Source organism: Melanerpes formicivorus, unplaced genomic scaffold (assembly GCF_026170545.1).
Source record: "Melanerpes formicivorus ecotype bairdi unplaced genomic scaffold, bMelFor1.0.p_v2 SCAF_32, whole genome shotgun sequence".
NCBI lineage: Eukaryota > Metazoa > Chordata > Aves > Piciformes > Picidae > Melanerpes > Melanerpes formicivorus.
Window position 1 is genome coordinate 9,820,014 of NW_027142384.1, and position 26,544 is coordinate 9,846,557.

The 26,544-nt window shown below is 46.1% G+C and overlaps 1 protein-coding gene across 2 annotated transcripts in view; it reads left to right on the forward strand.

Annotated features, from left to right (window-relative positions):
* ZFHX4 (zinc finger homeobox 4) overlaps positions 1–26,544 on the forward strand; it is a 184,265-nt gene that overhangs the window by 153,673 nt on the left and 4,048 nt on the right. For both annotated transcript variants that reach the window (XM_068155591.1, XM_068155592.1), the window contains exons 5-9: positions 2,070–2,186; positions 10,019–10,152; positions 10,287–10,487; positions 13,528–13,645; positions 14,942–20,341. In XM_068155591.1, the coding sequence (XP_068011692.1) occupies positions 2,070–2,186; positions 10,019–10,152; positions 10,287–10,487; positions 13,528–13,645; positions 14,942–20,341 (5,970 nt within the window). The remainder of the gene's footprint in view (positions 1–2,069; positions 2,187–10,018; positions 10,153–10,286; positions 10,488–13,527; positions 13,646–14,941; positions 20,342–26,544) is intronic.

Genomic DNA, 26,544 nt, shown 5'->3' on the forward strand with positions numbered 1-26,544 from the left:
AGCCAGGCGGCCGTTCCCAAGGATGAGTGGAGAAGGGATCGCCGCGGGCTCGGCGAGGCCGCGGGGCCTGGCCCTGGCTGCGAGCCTGTCGTGCGCGCCCGGCGCTGCCGCGGCCGAGCCAGACCTGATCAGAGGCGCCGGGCGCCCGCCCCGCGCTCCCCTGGCCGCCGCGGCCCGCGCCCGCTGCGCTGCCATCTTTGATTAGCCAGCGGCGCGGGAGGGGCAGCGCCCAGGCAGCACCAGCGGGGGGCCCCGCGATATTCTGATGGAAATTCTCTGCTGCTTCGGGTTTTTCATGTGCCATCGTTTTAAAAGGAGAGAACCCCTGGTTTTGTCCCAAAACACAGACACGCATGCTTGGTCCTGACCTATTGTGTATCGATGGCCATGCAAAACACATTGATCCGGGGCTGAGAGTTGATTTATTTGATTGCTTTTATTCTTCTAGTTTCCAAAATTGGAGCTGTGTTGTTTGTTTTGTTTTGTGTCCTTTTTTTGTCTTTTTTTCCCCGTTTTTTTTTTTTGCCCCCCTCTTCCAACGTACCAAAGGGTTTGGTAGGAAGCTGAGATTGGGCTGGCTTCAGCACCTTGCCCCCAGGGTCGCTCACCCCTGGGCGTTACAGTTTGAGCGCATGGCTGGCCAGGAAGGCACCGAGCAGCAGCAATTTTTTTGTGCTCAGCTGCTGCGTATGACAGAGGATATTTCATTCTGCTGTCAGAGCGTTATTAATAAAACATGGGGTGCGAAGAGGGCCACTATTTCCCCTTTCAATCACTATAGCATTTACAATGAAAATTTTATGCAGTGTGTAATTTTCAGTTAATGCTTGACACTTAAAACGTCGGTAGCTGCGTTTTGTGTGGCTCCTGAAGGGTTAATTGTATCATGTTCCCTGCATAAAAGCTCTGCTTATCGAAAGTGAATAGAAGAGTGTATGCAAATGTGTGTCTGTGACCTTTTGCCTTTCCAGGGTTAATTTATATGGTCATTAAAGATTTTATGAAATTGAGCAGCCCGGTGCTGCGAATCCCGTTTTACCTTCACCTCCTAATTTATGTAATTCCTACCTGAGCTGGGAAATATTATTTTTATTTATTTGTGTGTGTGTGTGTGTGTGTGTGTGCTGCAATGAAAACAGCGTGCTGTGCTGGAGGGAGTTGCAAGTCTGGTTATCTGGCATTACTCAGATTGCTAAAAATTCATTAAAATGTGACATCAGCACAGTGAGAGACAAATGATCACAGGATGAAAAGGAACAGTGGGCCTTTCACGGATTAGTGCTACACAGCCCCAGCATAGAAAGCTAACTGCATAAACAGATTAATCCACCAGTAGCAGCATAGCTAAGATTTACTGAATAATTAAATGGGCTTGAGTTACTGTGAAGATTTCCATACCGTCTCGCTGGTGTGTGAACGGCAGAGCGAGGTGCGGGGCGATGCCGCGTCCTCGCCAGCCCTACACCCAGTGGCATCCTCGATCCCGAGTGGCTCCCCCTGGAGATAAAATTGGAGACTTCTCCCACAAAGCCAGAGGTTTATATTTAATACAGGACCTAATACCTAATGCTTACTTACTGCAATTAGCAGGATACTGCTGCACTAATAGGATTTATATTGCAATCACCCCCTGCTTTTTTTTTTTTTTTCCTCCCCTTTCCCCTGTTATTTATTTATTTATTTGTTTATTTGGCTCCAAGATGCATTTTCACATGTGCTGGCTTTTGTTCCTCTGTGTGTGTGTGCTTGTGTCCTAACACCAATCATTCCTAGCCAAGAATATGAAATGGCAGGCTTTAAGTCTCTCCCACTGGTGCAGAGCAAGTGCTCTGAGGAAGGCACGGTCAGAATTTCTGAATGGGTTTGGAAGTATGGCAAATTATTTGTAATTAAGGTCTAACCTCTCTCAGGTGCTGCTCTTTCCCCTCTTCTTCCACCCCAGCCCTCCTTTTCCCATCTTTTGCCACCCCCCTGGTAGTGCTGTTCTCACTGCAGGACGTAATTTTGAAATGCTGTTAAGCGGTCACTGAGTTTCTGTTCTAAGCTCTTTTTTCTGTGTTTATCCACAGAAGAACAAGGTGAAGATACAGAAGGGTCTGCTAAAAGTACATCAGTGGCTGTGGCTGATGATAAAGACTCAAGTGAGAGAGACAATAGCGAAGGCAAAAAACCTAGTAAAGACTCTGGTAAGACACTAGCATTTTTGGTTCCCCCCCCCCACCCCCCACCCCGCTCCCCCTTTTTTGCCTCTTTTTAAAATTTATATTAAACTTATGAAATGCTCTTTCATTTGGAACTGTCTGGACGTTCCCACTACTATTCACTGCATGTGCATTTTGCATGTGATTTCTATCAGTAGCCTCCCATTGACCTATTTTTAATCATAACCATCTGACAGGATAGATGCGGATAAGTTGAAGAATATTACAGGACGGCCAGTGAGATTATTTTTTAATCAAATCAGTTTGTGTGCTTGTAATTTTTTAAGCGCCTTTCATTAATCTTAGCTGTACTTGTGATTCCTCTGATGGCATATTAATTTTTCATAAGCATAGGATTAGGTACCACTTGGGTTTTTTTTATTTCCCCCTCCCCCCCCCCCCCCTTTCAATCAGGTTTTGCCCCCCTTTGTAACCCAAAGAATGGGAGGAGGTTTGGGTTGGGTTTGCTTTGTTTTTGTTATTTTCTCATTTTGCTCTCGCGTCTCTGATCAGTCGCTTCCAAGAATCTCTCCTCTTCCTGGGCATTTATTTGAGGCATTTTGAACAAAAAAATAAATTAAAAAAAAAAAAAGTACACAAAATCCAGTGGGTTAAAAAAAAAAAAATAAAGTTTACAGATGATTCAGCCTAAGAAAGAGGAAATATCATTGAAAACGGATTATGGGTTGGGTAATTTTGATCTCCTGGAATAGACAGCGCCCAGTAATGAAAGCTACTGTCTTTGAAAACAAAACCCCTATATCATGACATTTACTTGTGCACAAACAAACCCAGGGCCAGCATCTGGTGTAGATACCCAAGGCTTTTTCTGTGTTTGATTTGGCAAATATGTGACTTCATCCATGCTTTTTATGTATGAGATGGAAATCTATGGTCACAATGAATATTACATCGGCTACTGGTGCCGCACGCTATACCTAGTTACATTATGTTGGATTCACTGAAGCAGAAGAAGTGCTGAAACAGGTTGAAGCCTATTAGTTTCAGGTATTCATATATCTTTTCCTTGTCTGCCAATGACAACAGCATACAAAGGAGGATGTATTCCCCCTTAAAGACATATAGGTGTAGAGAAAAGATCATTTTACGTATGAGTTTCTTTACACCCAAACGCCCCCATACTGTAATTTGCTCTTCATGTATTAAGCGTTGGGATTTATTGCCCCCAAAAATATTATAGATTGCCCTTTCTACGCTGAATCAATTCAGAAGACTGAGTTAAAGATGAAAGTTTCCTTCAAGTTTGCTTGTTGATGTGCTAAGGTCAGTACCCATCACTGCAGAACCTCAGCCGCTCTCCCGTCGCTTTGTTTTTTGAGATCAAGAGAGTGCAGAAAGGCTGATGATGACAAGGATGATGTTGGGCAAGAAGCTGTATTGTGGTTTAAAATACCTATCTGCCTTGGCTCGCTCCCTGACTGGCTAAAAACCATCTACAGTGCAGTCAGGTCAAGCTCCCAGATCAACGCAAGACCTCCATCAGGGGCTGTCCTGGACACTCACCATGAGAAGAGTGACAGCCACCTACATCCTGCCTTTCCTACTGTACACTCTGCCTAAGGGCCACCGGGAAACCACTTCAGGGAGTTTTCAGCTCTCTCTTTTTCTTAGACAAGTCAATCCATAGTTATTCAAGAAAGTTATTAAAGCTCCAGAAAAAAAAACCACAAAACCAAACCCCAACAACAAAACACCCCAAACCAAACCAAACCAAACCAAAGAAAAGAAAGAGAAGAAGAGATGGAATCTAGAAAAAAAAAAATACCAAAGGGGAATTCTCAAAATTCCATCAGGATTATCTGCTCATAAGGGCCATGTTTAATTAGGACAAACCTATATCCAGATGCCTACTGGGTGCATTACACAAAAAAAGAGAAAACCCAGCGTAATTGTTCTGCATTCCCGTGCCAGCAATTACACAAATAACTTTGCAGTAATATCCGTATGAAAACAAGGGCTGAAATACACGATTGCTTTTGTGCTTGGCACAGAGAAGAGCTTGCACTGTGAAACCCTAAATCTTGCAGCAACTTTTTATTTCCTTCCTCTGAATTACTCTGCATGCGCGAGGCTGGGGCCATCATCTTAATTTCCACTCAGCTGACAAGGATTTCTAATGGCTGCAGAACTGCTTGTTGTATAATTGAATGTTAATTTGGGCTCGCTCATGGATTGAGCCTCGCAAGTCTTGCCAAAGAAATCGCAGGAAAAACCAATAAATTAATCACAACCCTAACAAGTTAGACAGGAGAGCAGTGTGACCCCTCTTTAGCATAGAATCTATTAGAGGGGAAAGGATTAACATGTATTTAGTAGCAGTGTGTTTGTGTAAGCTGTTGTGCTGTGCTGCTCACCTTATCTCCAGGAGTGGGGCTTTCGACAGGGGCCGTGGCAGTCTGCAGGTTCTGTTTGTTGAATATTCATTGGGAAGAGCAAAGCCTCACTAATGCTTCATTTATATTGTCACTTAAATCTAGTGCCGCTTTAGATTAATTATAATCCAAATTACAGCTCTATGCAGTGCAAGAATTAATATGGAATTTATCCAGATTAATACATTTGCATTGAAAATGTAATATGTCTCTGCCATGGCTAAGGGGAGCACTTTTTAATAAGGTAGTAAACATGAAGAAGGATGGAAATTAACCTTCATTATTGCAATGAAAATTATCCTTTCATTCTGCTCTAATTAGGAAGAATACTCTCCCAGTAATTATAGTTTTAGAATTATTTTGAGGCTGAAAAACATCATCTGATGTGTCAGAAGTCTGAAATTATGCAATCTTTATCAAATGCATGGATTCATGGATTTCAGTGACAGCTTTCCCAGGACTTTTTTTCTCACCAGCCTATGAATTCGGTCCCTCTCGCCAGTCCCACAAACAGTGTTAGTTTGATTTTGGGGTGATGACATCAGTGAATCCTGTCATTTTTATAGTGAATCATGTAATTTTTATATCAGCAATCTCCACACAAGCTAAAGAATGCTGTGACTGACAGGCAGTCAGTGACACTTACGGCACTTGCTTAGATCTAAACTCAGTTTTTGAGCTAAATGCATTTAATTACATTATCCCTCTAAAACAATGCTGTGTATTTTCTATTATAAACTTAATTACAGTTTTGTCTCACAGTTAGGGAAAAAAAAAACCCAACAAAGGATGTGTCTCAAGAGCTAAAAGCGCATATTTAAATCATGAATAACAACTCAAGCTTTCCCTGCAGCTACCTAGGAAGGCTAGTATGCCAGTGGAACATCTAGCTATGCAAACAGTGCCACACAGTGTGCTCTGAGCCATAATATTTCCTCTCCTCCTTCAATATGCTCCCTCTAAGACCATCACTTTGTTCAGCCTCCCTACAGGAAGCGCCTTAAAACAGTCAACACAGAAAGCAGACTGTTGACAGTGCTGACTTGTCATAGCTGGACCACTGTCCCAGGAGATGATCTGCTTTGGCTTTGGCATGTGCGCTCTGGTTTGGGAGGGTTCAGTCCTCACCTTTCTCTGTGCCAGAGAGAAGAATCAACCCCTCTCTTGTTTGGTTTTGTTTTTTGTTTTGTTTTTCCTGCAAAACTCAGCTTTGGTTACTTTATTATGGGCTAGATTTAACTTCAGTCACTTAAGAAGTAACAGCGCTTGGGGTTGAATGAATCCAGAGCAAGGCCAACAACAAACCCAACAAAGCCTCTGTAAATGTTGACAGTTTATATAAATGTCATGGTAAACACAGTAAAAAGCTGTGCTTTGTTATGCATTCATTGACCCCAGCACAGTGCTTTATAACTCTCGGGTTTTATTGTATTAACCACAAAAGAAAATTTCCCCTCCCCACCCCCTGCTTGTTTTTATGGAAACAAGAACTATGTGTTTCATGATCATTATAGGCCCTTTGAAGCAACTTGAGTTATTCCATCCTGTGCTGGAAGATGATGTGTGATATTAACCTTGTGTGTGCCCAGGGTGCTCTCCAAGCTCCCTTGCACTAGCAGTTAAACACCACAGCCCCCCCCAGAAAAAGCATTTTCACAAGTGAATGTTGGAGCAGAACTTGGAGCAGAATTTCTGTTAAAACCTGTGGAGAACAGGCTGGCATGACAAAGGGAAGAGAAGGTGAAATTGGTTTAGTTTTGGTGTTTAAAAGCCAGCTTTCTGAATAGTAGTGTCTGTTTACACCAGCTGAGCTTCTAGGCCCTTTGTCTTTAAAAAGGGACATTTTAAAAGTGACAGAGGATAAAGGTAAGAAACAGAAGCCAACTGTTAGACATTTTTGACAGCTGGCAATGAAGAGAGGTTAATAATTTGAACCCATCCTTCTAAAAGCTGAGAAGCAGCCTTTCTGTGTTAATGTGGAGTGTCACTTTCGTACTTCCCGTAATACTCACAGTTAAGATGTTTGAATAATCCTGGTATATTGCCCAGTAAATGCAGATAGGCCAGGGAGTCCTGTAGGGCCATAAACCAAGGTGAGGAGTGAAAGGGGGCCTTAAGGCATTGCATCCTGTGGGTCTTGTCTTTAAGCACCACTGGTGCCTCAGGTCATTGGCACAGCACTGCCTGAGCAATCCAGGTAGGCCTCCAGAAAGTGTCTTGTTCATAGAAACATAGAATGGTTTGGGTTGGAAAAGCCCTCTAAGGTCATGGAGTCCAGCCTTCAACCCAACACCACCATGGCCACTAAACCGTGTCCCAGAGTGCCATGGCCACACTTGAACACCTCCAGGGATGGTGACTCCACCACCTCCCCGGGCAGCCTGTTCCAGGAAAGAAATATTTTCTCCTCTCCAACTTAACTCTCCCCGGCACAATTTCAGGCCATTTCCTCTTGTTCTAGTTCCTGATACTAGAGAGAAGAGACCAGCCCCAACTCATTCCAGCCTTCTTTCAGGGAGTTGCAGTGAGCAATGAGGTCTCCCCTCAGCCTCTTCTGCTCCAGACTTAACACCCTCAGGTCCCTCAGCTGCTCCTCATCAGCCCCGTTCTCCAGACCCTCCCCCAGCTTTGCTGCCTTTCTCTGGACTTGCTCCAGCACCTCAATGTCCTTCTTGGAGTGAGAGGCCCATAACTGAAGGCAGGATTCCGATGTTACACAGATGCTGGCAAATTGGTCATCACAAGTAGGGAAATATATCAGGAATAAACTTTAATTTGAGCAAGAACACGCAAAAGTTACAGCTCTAAATTGCATCAGAAGAAATCAGTAGCAACTTAGGAGCGAAGAACAAAGCGTGGGGAAACTGCAGTTAATGTGTAAGTTATAAAATATGGGAGCTAATAAAGAAATGTCTGACAGAAAAATGTCCCTGGGGGATTCAGTTTGCAGTTGTTTGCTATGGTCAGACGAGAGGTTTGGGTATTTACCTTGAGACCTGGAGTCCCCCAGGGATCAGTGCTGAGTCCAGTCATAGAATCCTATTCAGCATCTGTATCAATGATGTTGGGAGTGTCTGCTCAGCAGCTTTGCTGGTGATACCAAACTGAGAGGCTTGGCTGAGACACCTGAAGGCTGTGCAGCCATTCAGTGAGACATGGACAGACAGAGCTGGGCAGAGAGGAACCTAATGAGGTTCTACAAGGAAGAAGTGCGGAGTCCTGCACCTGCAAAGGAAGAATAAACTGCAGCAGTAGAGGTTGGGAGGTGATCTGCTGGAGAGCAGCCCGGTGGAGAAGGACCTGGGAGTCCTGGTGGACAAGAAGTTCTGCATGGGACAGCAATGTGCCCTGGTGGCCAAGAAGGGCAATGGGATCCTAGGCTGCATTCAGAGGAGTGTGTCCAGCAGATCCAGGGAGGTTCTCCTCCCCCTCTACTCTGCCCTGGTGAGACCTCATCTGGAATACTGCTTCCAGTTCTGGTCTCCCCAGTTCAAGAGGGACAGGGATCTACTTGAAAGAGTCCAAGGGAGGGCTAGAAGGATGCTGAAGGGACTGGAGCACTGCCTGATGAGGAGAGGCTGAGCACCCTGGGGCTATTTAGTCTGGAGAGAAGACTGAGAGGGAATCTGATCAATGTCTATAAATATCTGAGGGCTGGGGGTCAGAAAGGAAGGGACAGAGACAGCCTGTGCTCACTTGTGCCCTGGGATAGGACAAGGGGCAATGGATGTAAAATATAGTACAAGAAGTTCCACTTCAACATGAGGAGGAACTTCTTTACTGTAAGAGTCACAGAGCACTGGAACAGGCTGCCCAGGGAGGTTGTAGAGTCTCCTTCTCTGGAGACTTTCCAGCCCTGTCTGGATGTGTTCCTGTGTGACCTACACTGGATTCTCTGTTCCTGCCCTGGCAAGGGGGTTGGACTCGATCTTCAGAGGTCCCTTCCAACCCTGGGATCCTGTGAACTGTTCTCTTATTTTACTTCTCTTTAATGTTGGCCTTGTAGTACTGCACAAAATCTGTATGATGATGATGATAATAATAGTAATGACAACAACAACAACTACTACTACTATTACTGTTATTGTTATTATTACAACAGTAACAATAATGATGTCATCACAAAATCACCTTGGTTTTGGCTAAGAAAAAAGCCAAGGGTTTTCTTTGTCCATGTTTACTCTGTCACCAAAACATTGCTGACCTTATTTTAAAATTAATCCCAGGTTATTGTGCAACGAGGTGCAATTTGTTCATTTCTGTGAATCTTGGGGGTGGATTGAAAAAAATCAAGATAAATCTTCATGCACAGCATACAATCAGATTACCTCTGGACTATATATTTACGTTGGGTCTGATAGCAATCAATGGTTTAGCTTCATTGCATTTCAAGATGTATTTGCACCCAGTGTCCAGTGATAGTGTCCTCACCCTGGAAATAATTTAGTTGCAAATTGACTGGAAGATGGTGAAAATTGAAAGTTAAAATTAGAAATACTCATAATAAACAGCAGAAAAAAGGTCAGATGATGCCGCGCTATGATGAGATTGGAATGGTTGGTAAATGAGGTTTTGTGTTTGTCGTGAGATGTATGTGACATGCCTGCCCAATGCTCCTGTAATATCCAGCCTAGCAGAAGAGATTATCTGGCAAATTGACGCTGGAAAGAATTTTCTGATGGACTGGGAAATTAGAATTGCACTCCTGCCTTTGATGTGTGCAAGATTGGGCCGCATTACGCAGCCAGTTCAGGCATAATATTAAATATAGTATTTAATGCTTAATAGGCAAACCACCTATAGACAGCCATTACGTCCTGGGTGTGATCAGCAAGGCCGGGCTCTGAAAATGCAGGGTGTAAACATCTGAGACAATCCTAAGTGACTGATCTTTGTGTGTAATTAACAGTAAGTTAGCTCTGAAATCCTGTTCTCCACAGTGTTGCTTTGAAAGCCTCGCTGTTGTTTAGCCTCAGAATTTTAACCAGGCAGGAAACACCAAAACAGCACGGTAATCATAGTGCTGAGACAGTTTAGGGAAGAGAGAGGGTAATTAAACAGCAGCAAATTAATTATTTTGGAAAACAGGATTTTTGTAGGCAAAAGCTGATTTGTTTTAATGTAATACACAAATTCCTGCTGAGCTGCTAAAGAAAGAACATTATTGATTAATCTTTAAAGGTAACCTGAGGTTATCTAAACAGCAGAGATGAGCCCATTTTTAAAGACAGAGGCTCCATGGAGGATAGAAGTGCATCTTCCCCTTTATGCTTCCCCAGATTCAGTTTACTCACCTAGGTTATTTCTCAGGGTAAGGAATGAAAGCCCTTCCCAGACAATGCAGGCCTCTGGAGGTGCAGGCTCTTTGCAAACCAAGAGATGGGAAAGTTTAATGTCTTGTTGAAAATTGTGTCTTTGGAACAGGAGTAGGCACACCAGAGAAGGAGCCAAAAGTGAACACTGTGGTAGGGGCACAACAGCTTCTTGTGACAAAGGAAGAGGATGGTGCAGCTAAAAAATCCAAGCCTCCAGAAGACAATAAGTTTTGTCACGAGCAGGTAAAAGACAACGTCATCGCCTTCTAGACCTCACTCAAATGACCCCAGCCTGAAGCAGAGATGATGTGCTGGTGAAGCAGCAGTGCCAGCAGCGCTCTGACTAACAGCCTGCACCTCCCTTTCATGTTTTGCAGTTCTATCAATGTCCTTATTGCAACTACAATAGCAGGGACCCAAACCGCATCCAGATGCACGTCCTGTCACAGCACTCAATGCAACCTGTTATCTGCTGCCCCCTCTGCCAGGATGTCCTCAGCAACAAAATGCATCTCCAGCTTCATCTGACCCATTTGCACAGTGTGTCCCCTGACTGTGTGGAGAAACTGCTGATGACAGTAAGTGTGCCAAATAGGTGATAGAAACACACTCAGGCCTCTGGGCACTGTACCTCTTGTGACACAGCCAGCAGGTAGCCCAAGGAGGGGAGTGTAGCAGGCTCTTAGGTCCTTTTGCCAGCTCATCCAGTGACTGATGTCCCTTGGGAAAAGGACTGCAGGTGGGTTTCAAAGATGCTGAAACCTGCAGTTCCTCATTGCTGTTAACCTTGGAAAAAGCCTGTCCACATCTCTTAGTACACACTTGTAAACTGGGTCTAGTCATATGCAGGTCTCAGAGGTGTTGTGACTTCTGTTTCTGAAATAATAGGAACTCCCTGGAGAATGGGGTTGACAAATGTAGAAGGATTCCTGTGTATAGCTGGGCTGTCCTTGCATTCCCTTCCAGGAGATTCAATCGTGATGCTAGTTGGAGAATGCAGCATGGCCTGCTGCTGCCTTCTGCCTCCATATGAAAGCCCCTTAAGGTTTGGGGGTTTGGAATAAAACAGGAGTGTGAAACAGAAAAGGGAATCCAAGAATGAGTAGTAATGCAGTTGGGTTAGCTCATTAGGAAATGGAATATCTGATTTCAGGCACCTAACATGGACTAGGCAGGGACTTGACCTGGCTTCCCCATGGTTGGGATGAATGCTGTAACAATCGAACTCCCTTTGGAGGATGAATCCCATTCCAGCCTCACCAAGAAAATGTTGGTTTTCATTGGAAAATTGTATAAAGCAGGTCAAAATAAGAAATTCCTGTGAAAAAGAATGGCTCAGCACCACTCAGAACAATGTCAGCAAAGACACAGTTGGGTCTAGAATTCATTTGATGTTACAGAACAGATTTCATTAGAAAACAGACCTCCTAAGACACCCTGACTCTGGCTATCTTGCCTTTTAAGAAGGAGATGCATTTGGAAATCTCAGTGATCCACCTCCTTAGGGATTTGTTTCTATATCCATAGATGGCTCCCTCACTTGTATGGTTGTGGTTGTAGGCCTAGCACCTTGTTCCCAAATAGTATGAAAGAATAGAAAGAGATCTTGGCTGAAGTCTAAAGTTCTTTGTGCCGCTGGGGATTCTACTTTTATTTTCCTTGGTTTTCTTCTAACTACAGCTCTACCAGAACATGTAATTTTGGCCCAGCACAATCAAAATGCAGTAGAAACAGAACTTGCCCAGACCCTTTGAGGGAACTGAAAAACATGGAGGTATCTCCCCCTCCATATTAAGCATTATTAGCTTTCTTCGCTTTCTTCTCAAGTTCTCCATGGTAATAAGGCAATTTTTAAATCCTCTCCTGGTGCTGAAAAGTTGTCTCACTGTTAGAAATTTTTTCTTAGCAGAGAACGGCATTGCAAAACAGAACCATGGAATCACAGAATGGTTTGGGTTGAAGATCATCTAGTTCTGCCATCCACCCCCCCGCCATGGGGAGGGACATCTCCCACTAGACCTGGTTGCTCAAGGCCTCATCCAACCTGGATTGGAACACTTTCAGCCTTGAAGCCTCCACATCTTCTCTGGGCAACCTGTTCCAGTGCCTCACTACCCTCCTGGGGCAGAATTTCTGCCTAATGTCAAATCTCAATCCAGTTTCTTCCAGTTTGAAGCCATCACCCCTTCTCCTGTCACTCTATACCTTTGCAAAAAGTCCCTCTCCAGTGCTCTTCTGCATCACCTAAATTGTCCTGTTTGCTAACACCAATCTGCTGTGTCCACAGCTGAACTCCCAGATAACCATTTAGAGCAGTATTTTCTTTTTTTTAAGAAGTCCTTCCTTCCCAGATGAACTCCAAGCCAGAAGTCCTCTGGGAAGGTGCTATTAGTGCCATGTGTAAATTACAGCTATGCTAAGCTCAGGGCTTTCAGAGATCTGTCTGGAAGGTTTTTCCCACAGGCACTTGATCTCCATGTAGATGTTTTTATATCTGTATGAATTATGTATCGTGAGAAAGGTTTACAACACTTTGTTAAGTTTTAAAAAGCAACAAAAGGTGTTTCTGCTCAGGCCTAGCAGTGTGTGTAGCTTCCATTGCTATAGTATTTTACCACTCCCAACATTTCTCCTATGAGTATTCTTGTTACCTCAATGGAGTAAGGAAGTGAGATGAGGAGCTGAAGCACAGTCTGAACTGATTTACTTGAGGTCATTTGGAGAGTGCCTGTGGCAGTGCAGGACTTTGAACATAAGCTTGATAAGGCTTACTATGAACTCCCAGACAGTCCTTCAAAGCCAGGCTGGATGAGGCCTTGAGCAACCCAGTCTTGTAGGAGATGTCCCTACCCATGGCAGAGGGGTTGGAACTAGAAGATCTTTAAGGTCCCTTCCAACCCAAACCACTCTATGATTCTGTGAGATGAGCATGTTCTAAAGATCTTAGACAAAACAAACCATGAAGTGCTGAACAACATGAAGTGCCAGCTTCACTAAAATGGGTACTGTCAGACTCTACAAGTAGATTCTTCAGAGATTCCTGTCTATACTGTCAATGTCTAACACAACAGGTGGAGCAGTCTGAAGAAGATACAGAAGCAACTGAAGACAAGACAGAAAAAAAAATCTTACTTTAAATGGCAAGAAGTTGCTATTTCTGTAGAGAAAGAAACTTAGAAGTTTCTTTCAAAGATCTTGGAATGGCCCTTGTTTAAGAAAAACAATCCAGGTGAAGCAAAGTGGGGAAGCCCTCAGTCAAGAACTGACTGATAGCCATACCTCAACATGCTCTCTGTCTGTGGAGAATGTCCAAGGAGAATTCCCCTGGTAACCCCCCACCAACTTGGCACAGCCTTCTTTGTGCTGACACTGACACCAGGGGGATATTGAGGGTATGTAGGTCTGAGGGTTATTTTGAATTGATTCTTCACCAAGAGACACCCAGTGCTCTGGATGTCTGTCAGAATCCATTATGAAGGGCTGAATCAAGGCCTGGTTTAGTACTGGCAATCTTTGATCTGGGTAGGGTGGATCTTTTGTATTGGAGTTCCATGCAGTTGGATAGTATTAAATAGTGTGACTTTTCCAGGAATAATTCTGTGTTCTTGGTTTTCAAAGGTTCCTGTACCAGATGTCATGATGCCCAACAGTATGCTGCTGCCAGCAGCTGCTGCAGAGAAATCTGAACGTGACACACCTGCAACCATCACAGCTGAGGGATCTGGGAAATATCCAGGTATGCAAGAAGCCCTGGCACAGGAGAGCAGAGTGTGGACAGTCCAGAAATAAAGCACGTGTTTCTTTCTTGGTGAAGTGAATCCATTTGGGATTCACATAAAGCCACAGAGATAAAAAGAGAGAAACAAAACAGAGGGCCTGAATTTGCCTGTCTGCACCCCTGCAGGGCTTCTAGGCTGCAGGTGTTTGCTTTTGCTAGAGGTAACATTCAACAGTAGTGCCCAGCCACTTTCAAAGGGTCAGAGAATCATTCTGGTGGGAGACGACCTTTAAAATCATTGAGTCCAGTGGTCAACCCAACACCAGCATGGCCATTAAACCATTACCTATGAAGGTAAGACCCTCCTTGTGTAAAAAGCAAATAAGACTCAGTATTAAAAAACAGTGGCACTTTCCCCAGCATCAATGGCAAATTCCAACAGCAGGATACTTCCCCTGGGCACTTACTGTGTTCTGCGATGGGAAGCTGCTTTGCTCTCCACATTGTCCTCCTCAGAACACTTTCCTGCTCCTTTCTGATTACTTCTCCTATCTGTTGTCACCATTTCTACTCCCTCCCTCTTTCCTGCTGTTTATTTCTTTTTCTTGCTTGGTGCTCCTATTGCATCCATAAACTCTGGCCTTAGGACAAAGAGAAGTCCTATGTCACTTCTGAGCCAACTGCCACTGCCAGTCTGTTCATCCTGTTGTGATTTTATGACTGTTTTTTAACGTTTTTTGTCCTGTCTGCTTCATTCTCTGCAGCAAGGATGGTTTATTCTGTTTTGCTAGGCCAGTACATGGCACGCCAGGTGCCTTTCTTCATGTAAAATCATAGAATCATTCAGGTTTCAAAAGACATTTAAGACCATTGAGTCTCAACCATAACCCAACTACTGTGACCACTAAACTATATCCCAAAGTGCCACATCTACAGCTTCTTGAACACCTCCAGGGATGGTGACTCTACCACCACCTCCCTGGGCAGCCTTCTCCAATCCTTGACCACTCTGGCAGAAAAGAATTTGTTCCTAGTCTCCAGTTGAAACCTTCCCTGGGGCAACTTAAGCCTGTTTCCTCTCATCCTATCACTAGTTATTTTGGGCAAGTGACCAACCCCCACCTAGCTCCAATGTCCTTTCAGGGACCTGTAGAAAGCAATGAGGTCTCCCCTCAGCCTCCTCTTCTCCACACTAAACAACCCCAGCTCCCTCAGCCACTCCTCTTGCAACCAATGATTGAAGCCCCCCCGCAGTTAACACTAGGTGCCATTCTCTTTTCCTTGTGTGACAAACACTCCCCTTTCTGTCACTAGGTGGAAGTCCTGTGGATGAGAAAAGTACCCCGGGGATGGACGAATCAAAAACTGGAATGGAAATTAAGACCGAGGAACAGAAGCCAGCTAAGGAGTCTACTGAGACACCAGACTGGAGTAAGAGCAGCAGTAAAGACACAAAGCCCAGCGAGTCCGTGGTGGACCAGCTGGGCGAGCAACAGAAGAAGCAGCAGCTGTCGGTGTCTGACCGCCATGTCTATAAGTACCGCTGCAACCACTGCAGCTTGGCTTTCAAGACTATGCAGAAGCTTCAGATACATTCCCAGTACCACGCCATCCGGGCAGCTACCATGTGTAGCCTCTGCCAGCGTAGCTTCCGAACATTCCAGGCTTTAAAAAAACACTTGGAAGCCGGCCACCCCGAACTCAATGAGGCTGAGCTCCAGCAGCTGTGTGCATCTCTACCTGTCAATGGTGAAGTCTGGGCAGAAAATGAAAGTATGGCACAAGATGATCATGCACTAGAGCAGGACATGGAAAGGGATTATGAGATGGAGCAGGAAGGTAAAGCAAGTCCTGTGGGCAGTGACAGCAGCTCCATTCCGGATGATCTGGGCTCAGAACCAAAGCGGACCTTACCTTTCAGAAAAGGGCCAAACTTTACAATGGAAAAGTTCCTAGATCCCTCTCGCCCATACAAGTGTACAGTCTGCAAAGAGTCCTTCACCCAAAAGAACATCCTCTTGGTCCACTACAACTCAGTGTCCCATCTACACAAACTCAAAAAGGTTTTGCAGGAAGCATCAAGTCCTGTCCCTCAAGAAACCAACAGCAGCACTGACAACAAACCCTACAAGTGCAGCATTTGTAATGTTGCCTATAGCCAAAGTTCCACTTTGGAAATCCATATGAGGTCTGTGCTGCACCAGACAAAGGCAAGGGCTGCAAAACTGGAACCAAGTGGGAATATCAGTAGCGGAAATAGCGTGGTAGGGAATGTTAACAGCCCCAGCCAAGGAATGCTAGAATCTATGAGCTTACCAGCAGTTAACAGCAAAGAAACACATTTAGATGCCAAAGAATTAAATAAAAAGCAAGCTTCTGAATTAATTTCTGCTCAGCCTACCCATCACCCACCCCAGTCACCAGCACAACTTCAGATGCAGCTACAGCATGAACTGCAACAGCAAGCTGCGTTCTTTCAACCCCAGTTTCTAAACCCAGCTTTTTTGCCTCACTTCCCCATGACACCAGAAGCCCTGCTGCAGTTTCAGCAGCCTCAGTTCCTTTTCCCGTTCTATATACCCGGGACAGAGTTTAGCTTAAGCCCAGACCTAGGCTTGCCTGGTTCTGCCACCTTTGGTATGCCTGGAATGGCTGGCATGACAGGATCATTGCTGGAAGACTTGAAACAGCAGATACAAACTCAACACCATGTTGGCCAAACCCAGCTACAGATACTGCAGCAGCAAGCACAACAGTATCAATCTACCCAGCCCCAACTTCAGTCCCAAAAACAGCAGCAGCAAAGTAGCAAGCTGATGAAAGCAGAGCAGAACCCCTTAGTAAGCACAGACTGCCAGCTGATAAAGGATATGCCCTCCTATAAGGAGTCAGAAGACATGTCTGAGAAACAAGAGAAGCCAAAGCAAGAGTTTACTAATGAGAATGAAGGACTAAAAGAAAACAAAGATATGAAGAAGCCCAAATCCTCAGAATCAGCCATCCTGCCACCCAGAATAGCTTCTGGGGCAAGGGGGAATGCAGCCAAGGCTTTGCTGGAGAACTTTGGATTCGAGTTGGTTATCCAGTACAATGAGAACAGACAAAAAGTGCAGAAAAAAAGCAAGAGTGCTGAGGGTGAGAACACCGACAAACTGGAATGTGGAACCTGCAGTAAGCTGTTTTCCAACATTCTGATTCTGAAGAGCCATCAAGAGCATGTGCATGGGCAGTTCTTTCCCTATGGGGCGCTAGAGAAGTTTGCCCGCCAGTATCGGGAGGCCTATGACAAGCTCTATCCCATCTCCCCATCTTCTCCAGAGACACCACCGCCTCCACCGCCGCCTCCTCCGCCACCACCACCTCCTCCTCCTCCAACTCCCTCTCAGCCACCTTCAGTTGGGGCTGGAAAAATTCAAAACACGACTCCCTCTCCCTTGCAGGCTCCACCACCTACACCGCCTCCGCCGCCTCCTCCACCGCCACCGCCTCCTCCTCCACCGCCGCCACCATCAGCCCCACCTCAAGTCCAGCTTCCTGTTTCGCTCGATCTCCCAATTTTCCCTCCCATTATGATGCAGCCAGTGCAGCATCCTGCCTTGCCTCCTCAGCTTGCCCTCCAGCTGCCACCAATGGATACTTTGTCTGCAGACCTTACCCAGCTTTGCCAGCAGCAGCTGGGACTGGATCCCAATTTCCTGCGGCACTCTCAGTTCAAGCGGCCACGCACACGCATCACGGACGACCAGCTCAAGATCTTGAGGGCATACTTTGATATCAACAACTCTCCTAGCGAGGAGCAGATCCAAGAGATGGCAGAGAAGTCTGGCCTCTCACAGAAAGTCATCAAACACTGGTTTCGCAACACGCTCTTCAAAGAGCGGCAGAGGAATAAAGACTCCCCCTACAACTTCAGCAACCCTCCCATAACGGTGCTGGAAGACATCAGGATAGATCCTCAACCCTCAGCTGTAGAACCTTACAAGTCTGATGCATCTTTCAGCAAGAGATCCTCTAGGACTCGGTTTACTGACTACCAGCTTCGTGTCCTCCAAGACTTCTTTGACACGAACGCTTATCCAAAGGATGACGAAATTGAGCAGCTTTCGACCGTGCTGAACCTCCCCACCCGAGTGATCGTGGTGTGGTTCCAAAACGCGCGGCAGAAAGCTCGCAAAAGCTACGAGAACCAGGCGGAAGCCAAAGACAATGAGAAGAGGGAGCTGACCAATGAGCGCTACATCCGGACTAGTAATATGCAGTATCAGTGCAAGAAGTGCAGCGTGGTTTTCCCCCGCATCTTTGATCTGATCACACACCAGAAAAAGCAGTGCTACAAGGATGAGGATGATGATGCTCAGGATGAAAGCCAAACTGAGGACTCTATGGATGCCTCCGATCAAACCATCTACAAGAACTGCACAGCTTCTGGCCAAAGTGACTCATCAAAGAACGCGGCGGCAGTCACAGCAGCAAGCTCTGGCTCTGGTTCCAGTACTCCTTTGGTTCCATCACCCAAACCAGAACCTGAGAAAGCTTCTCCCAAACCAGAGTCCACAGAAAAACCAAAACCAAATGAAAGTGTCTCTAAGCCAGCTGATACAACTGCCCAAAGCACCAAACCAGCACAGACTGCTCCAGCCAATTCTTCTGAGCCTCAGCCTCCAGCTTCTCAACCACAGCCACAAAAACAATCACAGATAGTAGGGAGACCTCCTTCAACATCCCAGACCACACCTGTTCCTTCCAGCCCTTTACCAATTTCTATGACTTCTCTCCAGAACAGTCTACCTCCTCAGCTGTTACAGTACCAATGCGATCAGTGTACCGTTGCCTTCCCAACTCTGGAACTTTGGCAGGAGCACCAGCACATGCATTTCCTAGCAGCCCAAAACCAGTTTCTTCACTCGCAGTTTTTAGAGAGACCCATGGATATGCCCTATATGATATTTGACCCCAACAATCCTCTGATGACTGGACAGTTACTTAACAGTTCTCTGGCTCAGATGCCACCACAGACTGGCTCATCACACACGGCACACCCTTCGACAGTTCCTGGTTCCCTGAAACGAAAACTAGATGATAAAGAAGACAACAACTGCAGTGAGAAAGAGGGAGGAAACAGTGGGGAAGATCAGCACCGTGATAAACGTTTAAGAACCACAATTACTCCGGAGCAGCTGGAGATACTCTATGAGAAGTACCTACTAGATTCCAACCCCACCAGAAAGATGCTAGATCACATTGCACGTGAGGTGGGACTGAAGAAGAGGGTTGTACAAGTCTGGTTTCAGAACACAAGAGCCCGAGAGAGAAAGGGGCAGTTCCGTGCGGTTGGCCCAGCCCAGTCCCACAAGCGATGCCCTTTTTGTCGAGCTCTCTTTAAAGCAAAGTCCGCTCTGGAAAGTCACATTCGCTCTCGGCACTGGAACGAGGGCAAGCAAGCCGGTTACAGTTTGCCTCCAAGCCCTTTGATATCAACTGAAGATGGAGGAGAAAGCCCACAAAAGTACATATTTTTTGATTACCCATCCCTGTCCTTAGCAAAAACGGAACTATCAAGTGAAAATGAGTTAGCCTCCACTGTATCCACCCCTGTTAGCAAAACTGCAGAAATGTCACCCAAGAACCTCTTGAGTCCTTCTTCTTTTAAAGCAGAGTCTAGTGAGGATATTGAGAACCTGAATGCCCCTCCAGCTGACTCTGGGTATGATCAAAACAAGACTGACTTTGATGAGACGTCCTCAATTAACACGGCAATCAGCGACGCCACGACAGGGGATGAGGGGAATAATGAAATGGAAAGCACGACCGGCAGCTCAGGGGATGCCAAACCCGCGTCGCCTCCCAAAGAACCCAAACCGCTCGTGAGCGACGCGCTGCCGAAGGCTGCCACCACCCCCACCGGGGAGAGCACCGAGGACAAGTTTCTCTTCTCCCTCACCAGCCCCTCCATACATTTCAGTGAAAAAGATGGGGACCACGACCAAAGCTTCTACATTACCGACGACCCTGACGACAACGCTGACCGCAGTGAGACTTCCAGCATAGCTGATCCGAGCTCTCCCAACCCCTTTGGAGCCAGCAATCCTTTCAAATCCAAGAACAGCGACCGGCCAGGCCACAAACGTTTCCGGACGCAGATGAGTAACCTCCAGCTGAAAGTTCTCAAGGCTTGCTTTAGTGACTACCGGACTCCAACCATGCAGGAGTGTGAAATGCTGGGGAACGAAATCGGCCTGCCCAAGCGTGTGGTCCAGGTCTGGTTTCAGAATGCCCGGGCTAAAGAAAAGAAGTTCAAAATCAACATTGGGAAGCCATTCATGATAAACCAGACTGGACCCGATGGGACAAAGCCAGAGTGTTCCCTGTGTGGGGTGAAGTATTCCGCGCGCTTGTCCATAAGGGATCACATCTTTTCCAAACAACATATCACGAAAGTGAGAGAGACTGTGGGAAGTCAGCTGGATCGGGAGAAAGATTACTTAGCTCCTACGACAGTCAGACAGCTGATGGCACAGCAAGAGCTGGATCGCATCAAGAAGGCCACCGACGTGCTGGGATTAACGGTACAACAGCCAGGCATGATGGACAGCAGTTCTCTTCATGGCATCAGTTTGCCAGCAGCTTATCCCGGACTCCCTGGCCTTCCTCCTGTGCTTCTGCCTGGAATGAATGGTCCATCCTCCTTACCTGGATTTCCACAAAGTTCAAACAGTAAGTCTATAAGGGGGTGATTTTTCTCGTGTTGTTTATTCATCACCTGGCCTGGTTAAACATCCCCTTCTCAAACACAGCATGTTAAGCATTCACACATTCACATCATGCTTGTGGGACTGGTGTCAGTCAATAAAACGTTCTGCTCCGGGGCCCACTCAGTACAGATCTTGGTTGCTGCTGGAGCCTGGATGATCCTTCTGATTTCGCGCACACACACACACACACATACAAAAGAGGATTTGAATTGAAACCTGGCAGAAATTATTAGAGTTCTGTGTCACAGGCAATAGAACCATAGTGTTGCAGTGCTTTTTGTGGGTTTGTTTTGCAGGCCCCTCCTGTAGGACAAAGCTGGGGCTGGGATTCTGTGTGTAAATATTTTGTATGCTGGTATTTAAAGTGAGGTCCCGTGAGGCACCGGTCCCCACGGCATCGGGGCACCCCTCAGACCAGCCCAACCTCTTGTTGCATTCAGAATAAATATTTAAAATAAAATGCTGCCCAAGAGCCTCTGTTCCATTTCTGAGCACTTTTCTGCTAAGATAAGAAGGGTTTTGATGCAGGTGGTTTGTAACAGCTTTCACTGAGATCCAGATTCCAGGAGCAGCTGAACATCTCCTGCCCCTAGCCTGTAAAGTCAGACACACACCACATCGTTTGGGGCTGCTCTTCTAGCTGAGCAAGGAGCAGTTTGGTGACTGCTTTGACTCTGTGTGTTGCTCACATTGGAGTGCACTTCCTCTTGCAAGAAGTTTCACTGTCACTGGAGAATCAGGTTTTCTGCACTCCTCAAAGAACAAACCTGTTTGTTTTCTTGTGCTAAGCTCCAGTTTGTCAGAGTTCAGCCTCACAGACTGAAGCTTTCCCCCTCATCTTCTAACTGCAGCATCGTATCAGATCTGCGCACAGCAGAGCTGGGGAGCTGGTTGAGACCCCTCACCTCATTTTATCCCCTTGCTGGTGATCTCTAAACTTCAGCAAGTAAGATAAGGGCTCCATCAGCAGTATTGTTAGACTAGAATTGCAGCAATATCTTCTCTGCTACCCTCTCTGCTTTGTTTAGTGATGAGGATGTTACTGTTTCCCAATGTGGTGGTCAAAGCATCTTGTTTTCTCTTCACTGGATCCGAACGGCTTTCTTTTCACAATGGACTCTTTGGCTGAGTGCCCTTTGGCTTTTCTCAAGGAGTTATTGGCACAGAGAGTGCATATAAAGGAAATACAAAGTTGCTGTATTTCCTTCTTAATGGCACACAGCATTCAGGTCCCAGAAAGGCTGCTTGTTGGTTATTACAATTATAGATATGGTTTCTCCATACAGCTTTGCTAAATAGCTTTTGTTAGGTTGACCTTCAGATCAAATGGACTCCAGAAAGCTCAGCCTTTGTCTATGCAGCTCAATGAAAATTGCTTGGGAAGGTACTACTGCATTCCTTTACTCTCAAACCCAGGAAGTCCTGATGCAATGTGAGTCTTGAGAATGATTGTGAACCTGTGGTAGCCTCTCAGCTGTGCTCAAGAATTGCTTAGAAGAATGCAAGTTGTCCTAGGCCAAAACAGTGCCCAGAGAGGTTGTGGAGTCTCCATCTCTGGAGGCATTCCAAACCCACCTGGATTTGTTCCCATGTGATTTACTCTGGTGATGCTGCTGTAGTAGGGGAATTGTACCAGATCTTCCGAGGTCCTTTCCAGCCCTCTGTGGTTACTTGCCCAGTCATGCTCTTTAACCTTACAGATGGTTTAGTTTCTGGGTTTGGGGAATGTTCTCTGACACAGTTTGATTCCCTAGTGTCAGTGTAGGCTCAGACTCTGCAATGGTCCCGTTGATCACACAGAAGGTGCTATTATAGGCCAGTTGGTCCATAGTCATTCAATGTTCAGATGTGCTACTTTTCACCACATATCCCTTCTTAGAGCTACATTTCTGTCATTAGTACCACACCAGACACTGTACAGCCAACTGAGGTCAATTTTTACCCCCTTTCATCTTGCATCTTCTTAAGGTTAATTAGCCCTTTGTGGGCAAAGCCCACTGTGTAAACCAGCACACAGAATCTCCTTGTTCACTTTTTCTTCTGCCATATGCTAAACAGCCCTGACATCCCCCCTTTGTTGCCTGGAAAATACTTGCATGCATAAATCTCCCTTCCCTAATGATACATAATGGAGCAGTCATGGTGAGTGGAAAAAAGATAATTTTAGTCACTCAGTGTAGAAAAAACATCCTGGTCTGAGATGTTGTCCAGTGCCTGCTCCACACTGGTGTTTTCTGCACCAAATTAACCCATTTCTGTTTTCTTCTCTGCCCTGCTTTCACTGATCATTCACTAAGAATTGTTTAAAAGTATTCTTCTGGAAGTGGGGCTCCAAGCAAACTTTGCTTGGGCTGCAGTTCCTCTAGCAGCACACATGTTCTGAGCAAGCAGAATGATTGTTCTGCATCACTCTCTGCATGAAGGCTTTTCTGAAGCTGAGTCCTTGGTGACTCACTATCCTGTGTGTAAAGTCTCCTTCTCTTGAATTGCACTGCAACTGTTGTTTTTTTCCCTCCCCTTCAAATCCAAACTTGAAAATGCATTTCAGAAGCCTCACTGAGATCCCTAACATTCAGGTGTTGCCCTGCTTTCAGCAGTCTTCCAGGATTGGTAGCTGCATTTCCTGTGCCAAAGCCCATCTGTTCTGTCCTACACATTTGTGTAAAGGACATGGCAACAACAGTAAGATCCTTAATTGTGAAGAATATGTTTGCCACCTGCTATGACAGGGAGCCAGTGAAACTACAGCAGTGAGCATCCCACTTCATACATTTGTGGAATGCTTTGGGCTGGAAGAGACTTTGAAGATCATCCAGTTCCTGCCCCCTGCCATAGGCAGGGACACCTCCCACCAGCCCAGGTTGTTCAAGGCCTCATCCAACCTGTCCTTGAACACCTCCAGGGAGGGGACATCCACATTCTCCCTGGACAACCTGTTCCACTGTATTACCACCCTGACTCTCAAGATTCTCTTTTTTGTTTCTCTTGACTCATACTAGACAGAGCAGTTAGCCTGATGAGTGTCATTGGGTAACACAGCTGTGTGAAGGATTTCATATGGGAGGGATCCAGGCACCCTCAGCACATCTGCCCAGGACACCAAGCTGTGTGGTGCAGAGGGAAGGGAAAGCACCAGAAGGACCTGGACAGGCTGGAGAGCCTTGCCATGCCAACCTCATGAATTTCAACAAAGCCAAATGCAATGTCTGGCACCTGGGTCAGAGCAATCCCATGCATAAATCCAGGGTTGGTGGAGAATGGATAAAGATCAGCCTAGAGGAGAAGGACTTGGGGGTGCTAGGTGATGGGAAGCTCAAGATGAGCCAGTAATGTGCACCTGCAGCCTGGAAAGACAACTGTGTGCTGGGATTCCCCCCCAGAAGCATGGGCAGCAGGTAAGGGAGGGCATTTTATCCCTCTGCTTTGTTCTGGTGACGCCCCTCCTGGAGTCCCATGTCCAGTTCTGGAGCTCTCAACACAAGAAGAACATGAAACTGTTGGAGTGGGTCCAGAGGAGGCCATGAAGATGACCAGAGGGCTGGAGAACCTCCACTGTGAACCAGGCTGAGAGAGTCGGGGCTGTTCAGCCTGGAGAATGTTCCAGGAAGACCTTAGAGCAGCCTTCCAGTATTTGAATGGGCCTCCAGGAGAGCTGGAGAGGGACTTGTTGCCAAGGCATGGAGTGACAGGAGAAGGGGTGATGGCTTCAAACTGGAAGAAACTAAATTGAGATTAGGCAGAAATTCTTCCCTGTGAGAGTGATGAGGCACTGGAACAGGATGCCCAGAGACCCTGTTGAGGCTCCAAGCCTGGAAGTGTTGAAAGCCAGGTTGGATGGGGCCTTGAGCAACCTGGTCTAGTAGGAGGTGTCCCTGTCCCTAGCAGGTGGTTGGAACTGGATGGTCTTTAAGGTCCCTTCCAATCCAACCCATTCCCTGATTCTGAGATCTCACATTCATGTTCTTGCATGCAGTCTTGTTGGTGGAGTTCTGAATGGGTCCAAAGCCCAGCTCATTGATTCTGTGTTAAATGCTGTTACATGGATTTGCAGCACTTGAAGCCAGCACCCAGTCACAAAAGATGACAAACTCCAGGTCACTTGCTCTTGTCAAAATAAGCCCTTCATGTATAAAAGAAAGGATACATTGCTTTTAAATTCATTTTTTTGCCCTAAAGCACTTGGGTTTGAATGTCACTATTACTGTGGGTGGTACTTCCAAGACCCATCTTACCTGTGGAATAGGTTCCTTCAGATGGATTCATAGATTCATGGAATGATTTGGGCTGGAAGGGACCTTCAGTTTCCCCCCTGCCATGAGCAGGGGCATCTCCCACTACACCAAGTTACTCAAGGCCTCAAAGATCTCCAGATAATATGACTGTACCATCCTGTTGGCCTCACATGCAGATCAGGGTCTCAAAGTGACTGCTCTGTTTGCTCAGCACATTTCCTGATAGGGAATTATTTGGTGGGGTTGCAATTCAGACAGGATTTTGCTTCATCTTTGTTCTCCCAGCCCCTTCTTGTTTTCGAGGTGACTATAGACAGAGGAGGTCTCCTGCTGGTTTCAGCTGTTCTTAAAATTCACATTCCCTTTTCTTCTCAGCTCTGTGTTTCTGCCTGTGATCCCTTGCAGAAAGCTAGACCTTCATCTTGCTGCCAGCTATTAATACTGCTGCTGTCAACCTTTTCATATCATCATCAGTACCACGGGTCCTTTGCACATCGCTTCGGCCTAGGCTGCCTTGAAGATTCACAGCAGCTCTTCCCAAGGAAACACACAGCACTGGGCAGTGTCTGCTTAGTTGGTTTTGAAATCCTATCAAGAGAGAGATTTGATTCAGCAGCAATTTACTTTCCTTATTATTTGGGCACTAAATTCTGTTCTCTGTTTGCTCTTGGCCCATCGGTAGCAGGTTTGTATTTTCAGCCTTCTGATTCCTCCAAGTGAAAGAGCAGCCTCTCCCTCTCCTCTTTGACAGTCAATTCAAAGAGTTAACATGGTGCTTCAGGATTAGTCAGTGCTCTGGTCTACATCTCTCCTGCCTGGACCTGGAGCATTACTTTCACCAAGTTTCCTACATTTAGTTGTGGAAGACCTCAGTTCTGTGTTTAACTTGCAATCTGCCAGGTGGATTTCACTGTTCTAGTGTAGCCTGTCTGGGTGTTTGATTGAATTCTGAGTATTTCAGCTACATTCCAATGAATATCTGGAAAATGGAGTAGGTGTTGGCTGCTCTGTATGAGCAGACTGACGGCAGGATGGTGTGCAAGGGCTGAGTAGGTTCAGAACTGGAAGAAATGGGGAACATCCTAAGTAGCTGAGGAGCTCAGCTAGGCCTGGCAGAGCTGGACAGCAGCTGACAGGGACTGCAGCATGCAGCCCTGCTCTGCCTGCAGTATTCACCATTCCCTGCATCTCCACATGACTGCCTGCTAGTTGCTGATGAAAGCAGCAGCATCTTTGGTGTTCCTGTGCCACGCCTGGGACAGTCACCCACTTTGTGACTGTGGCTGTTGTGACTTGTTTCACTGTGCCACCTCCTTCCTCTTCCCAAGGCCTTTTAACTCCTTGGTGTGTCCCTGCCATTAAACAGGACTAATGGCAGGGTGACAAACACTAAATGGCCTCTTCGTTAAATCTGATAATTATTCCCTTTGAATCCTAATCGCTTTATTTCTAAGCAATGCTAAGCACCTGGGTATTGATGATTTAAACCTCGTTCTGGCTCACTCCATTAGTGCTTCCTAGCAGTAAATACCCATCTAACCTCCATCACAGAGCCTGCATTTGTTCTCTTGTCTGTATGTGAGCAGCCTGCTCCCAGTGCTGCCTCCCTTCTGCAGTTTTCTCTCTGCATCACACACCTTGTGTGCTCTTCTCTGGCAGACTTGGAAGAACAAGGGGTGCAAAGTACAGCCTCTTGTGCAGGTACTTTCTCTACCCTGTGCCATCGTTTGGTTTTCTGAACAACTCTACGTCTCTCACAAGCTGCTTTTTTGCTAGACTGTTACCAGCCACTTGCACTGTGTCTGGCGCCTGCTACAGAGGAGAGAGCCTTGTTGCACTCAGGCGGGAGGCCCCAGACAGAACCGGCCCATCCTGGGGCTGCTGTCTCTCAGGAGGTGGAGGACGTCATGCCGGCATACTTCAAGTGACCTAA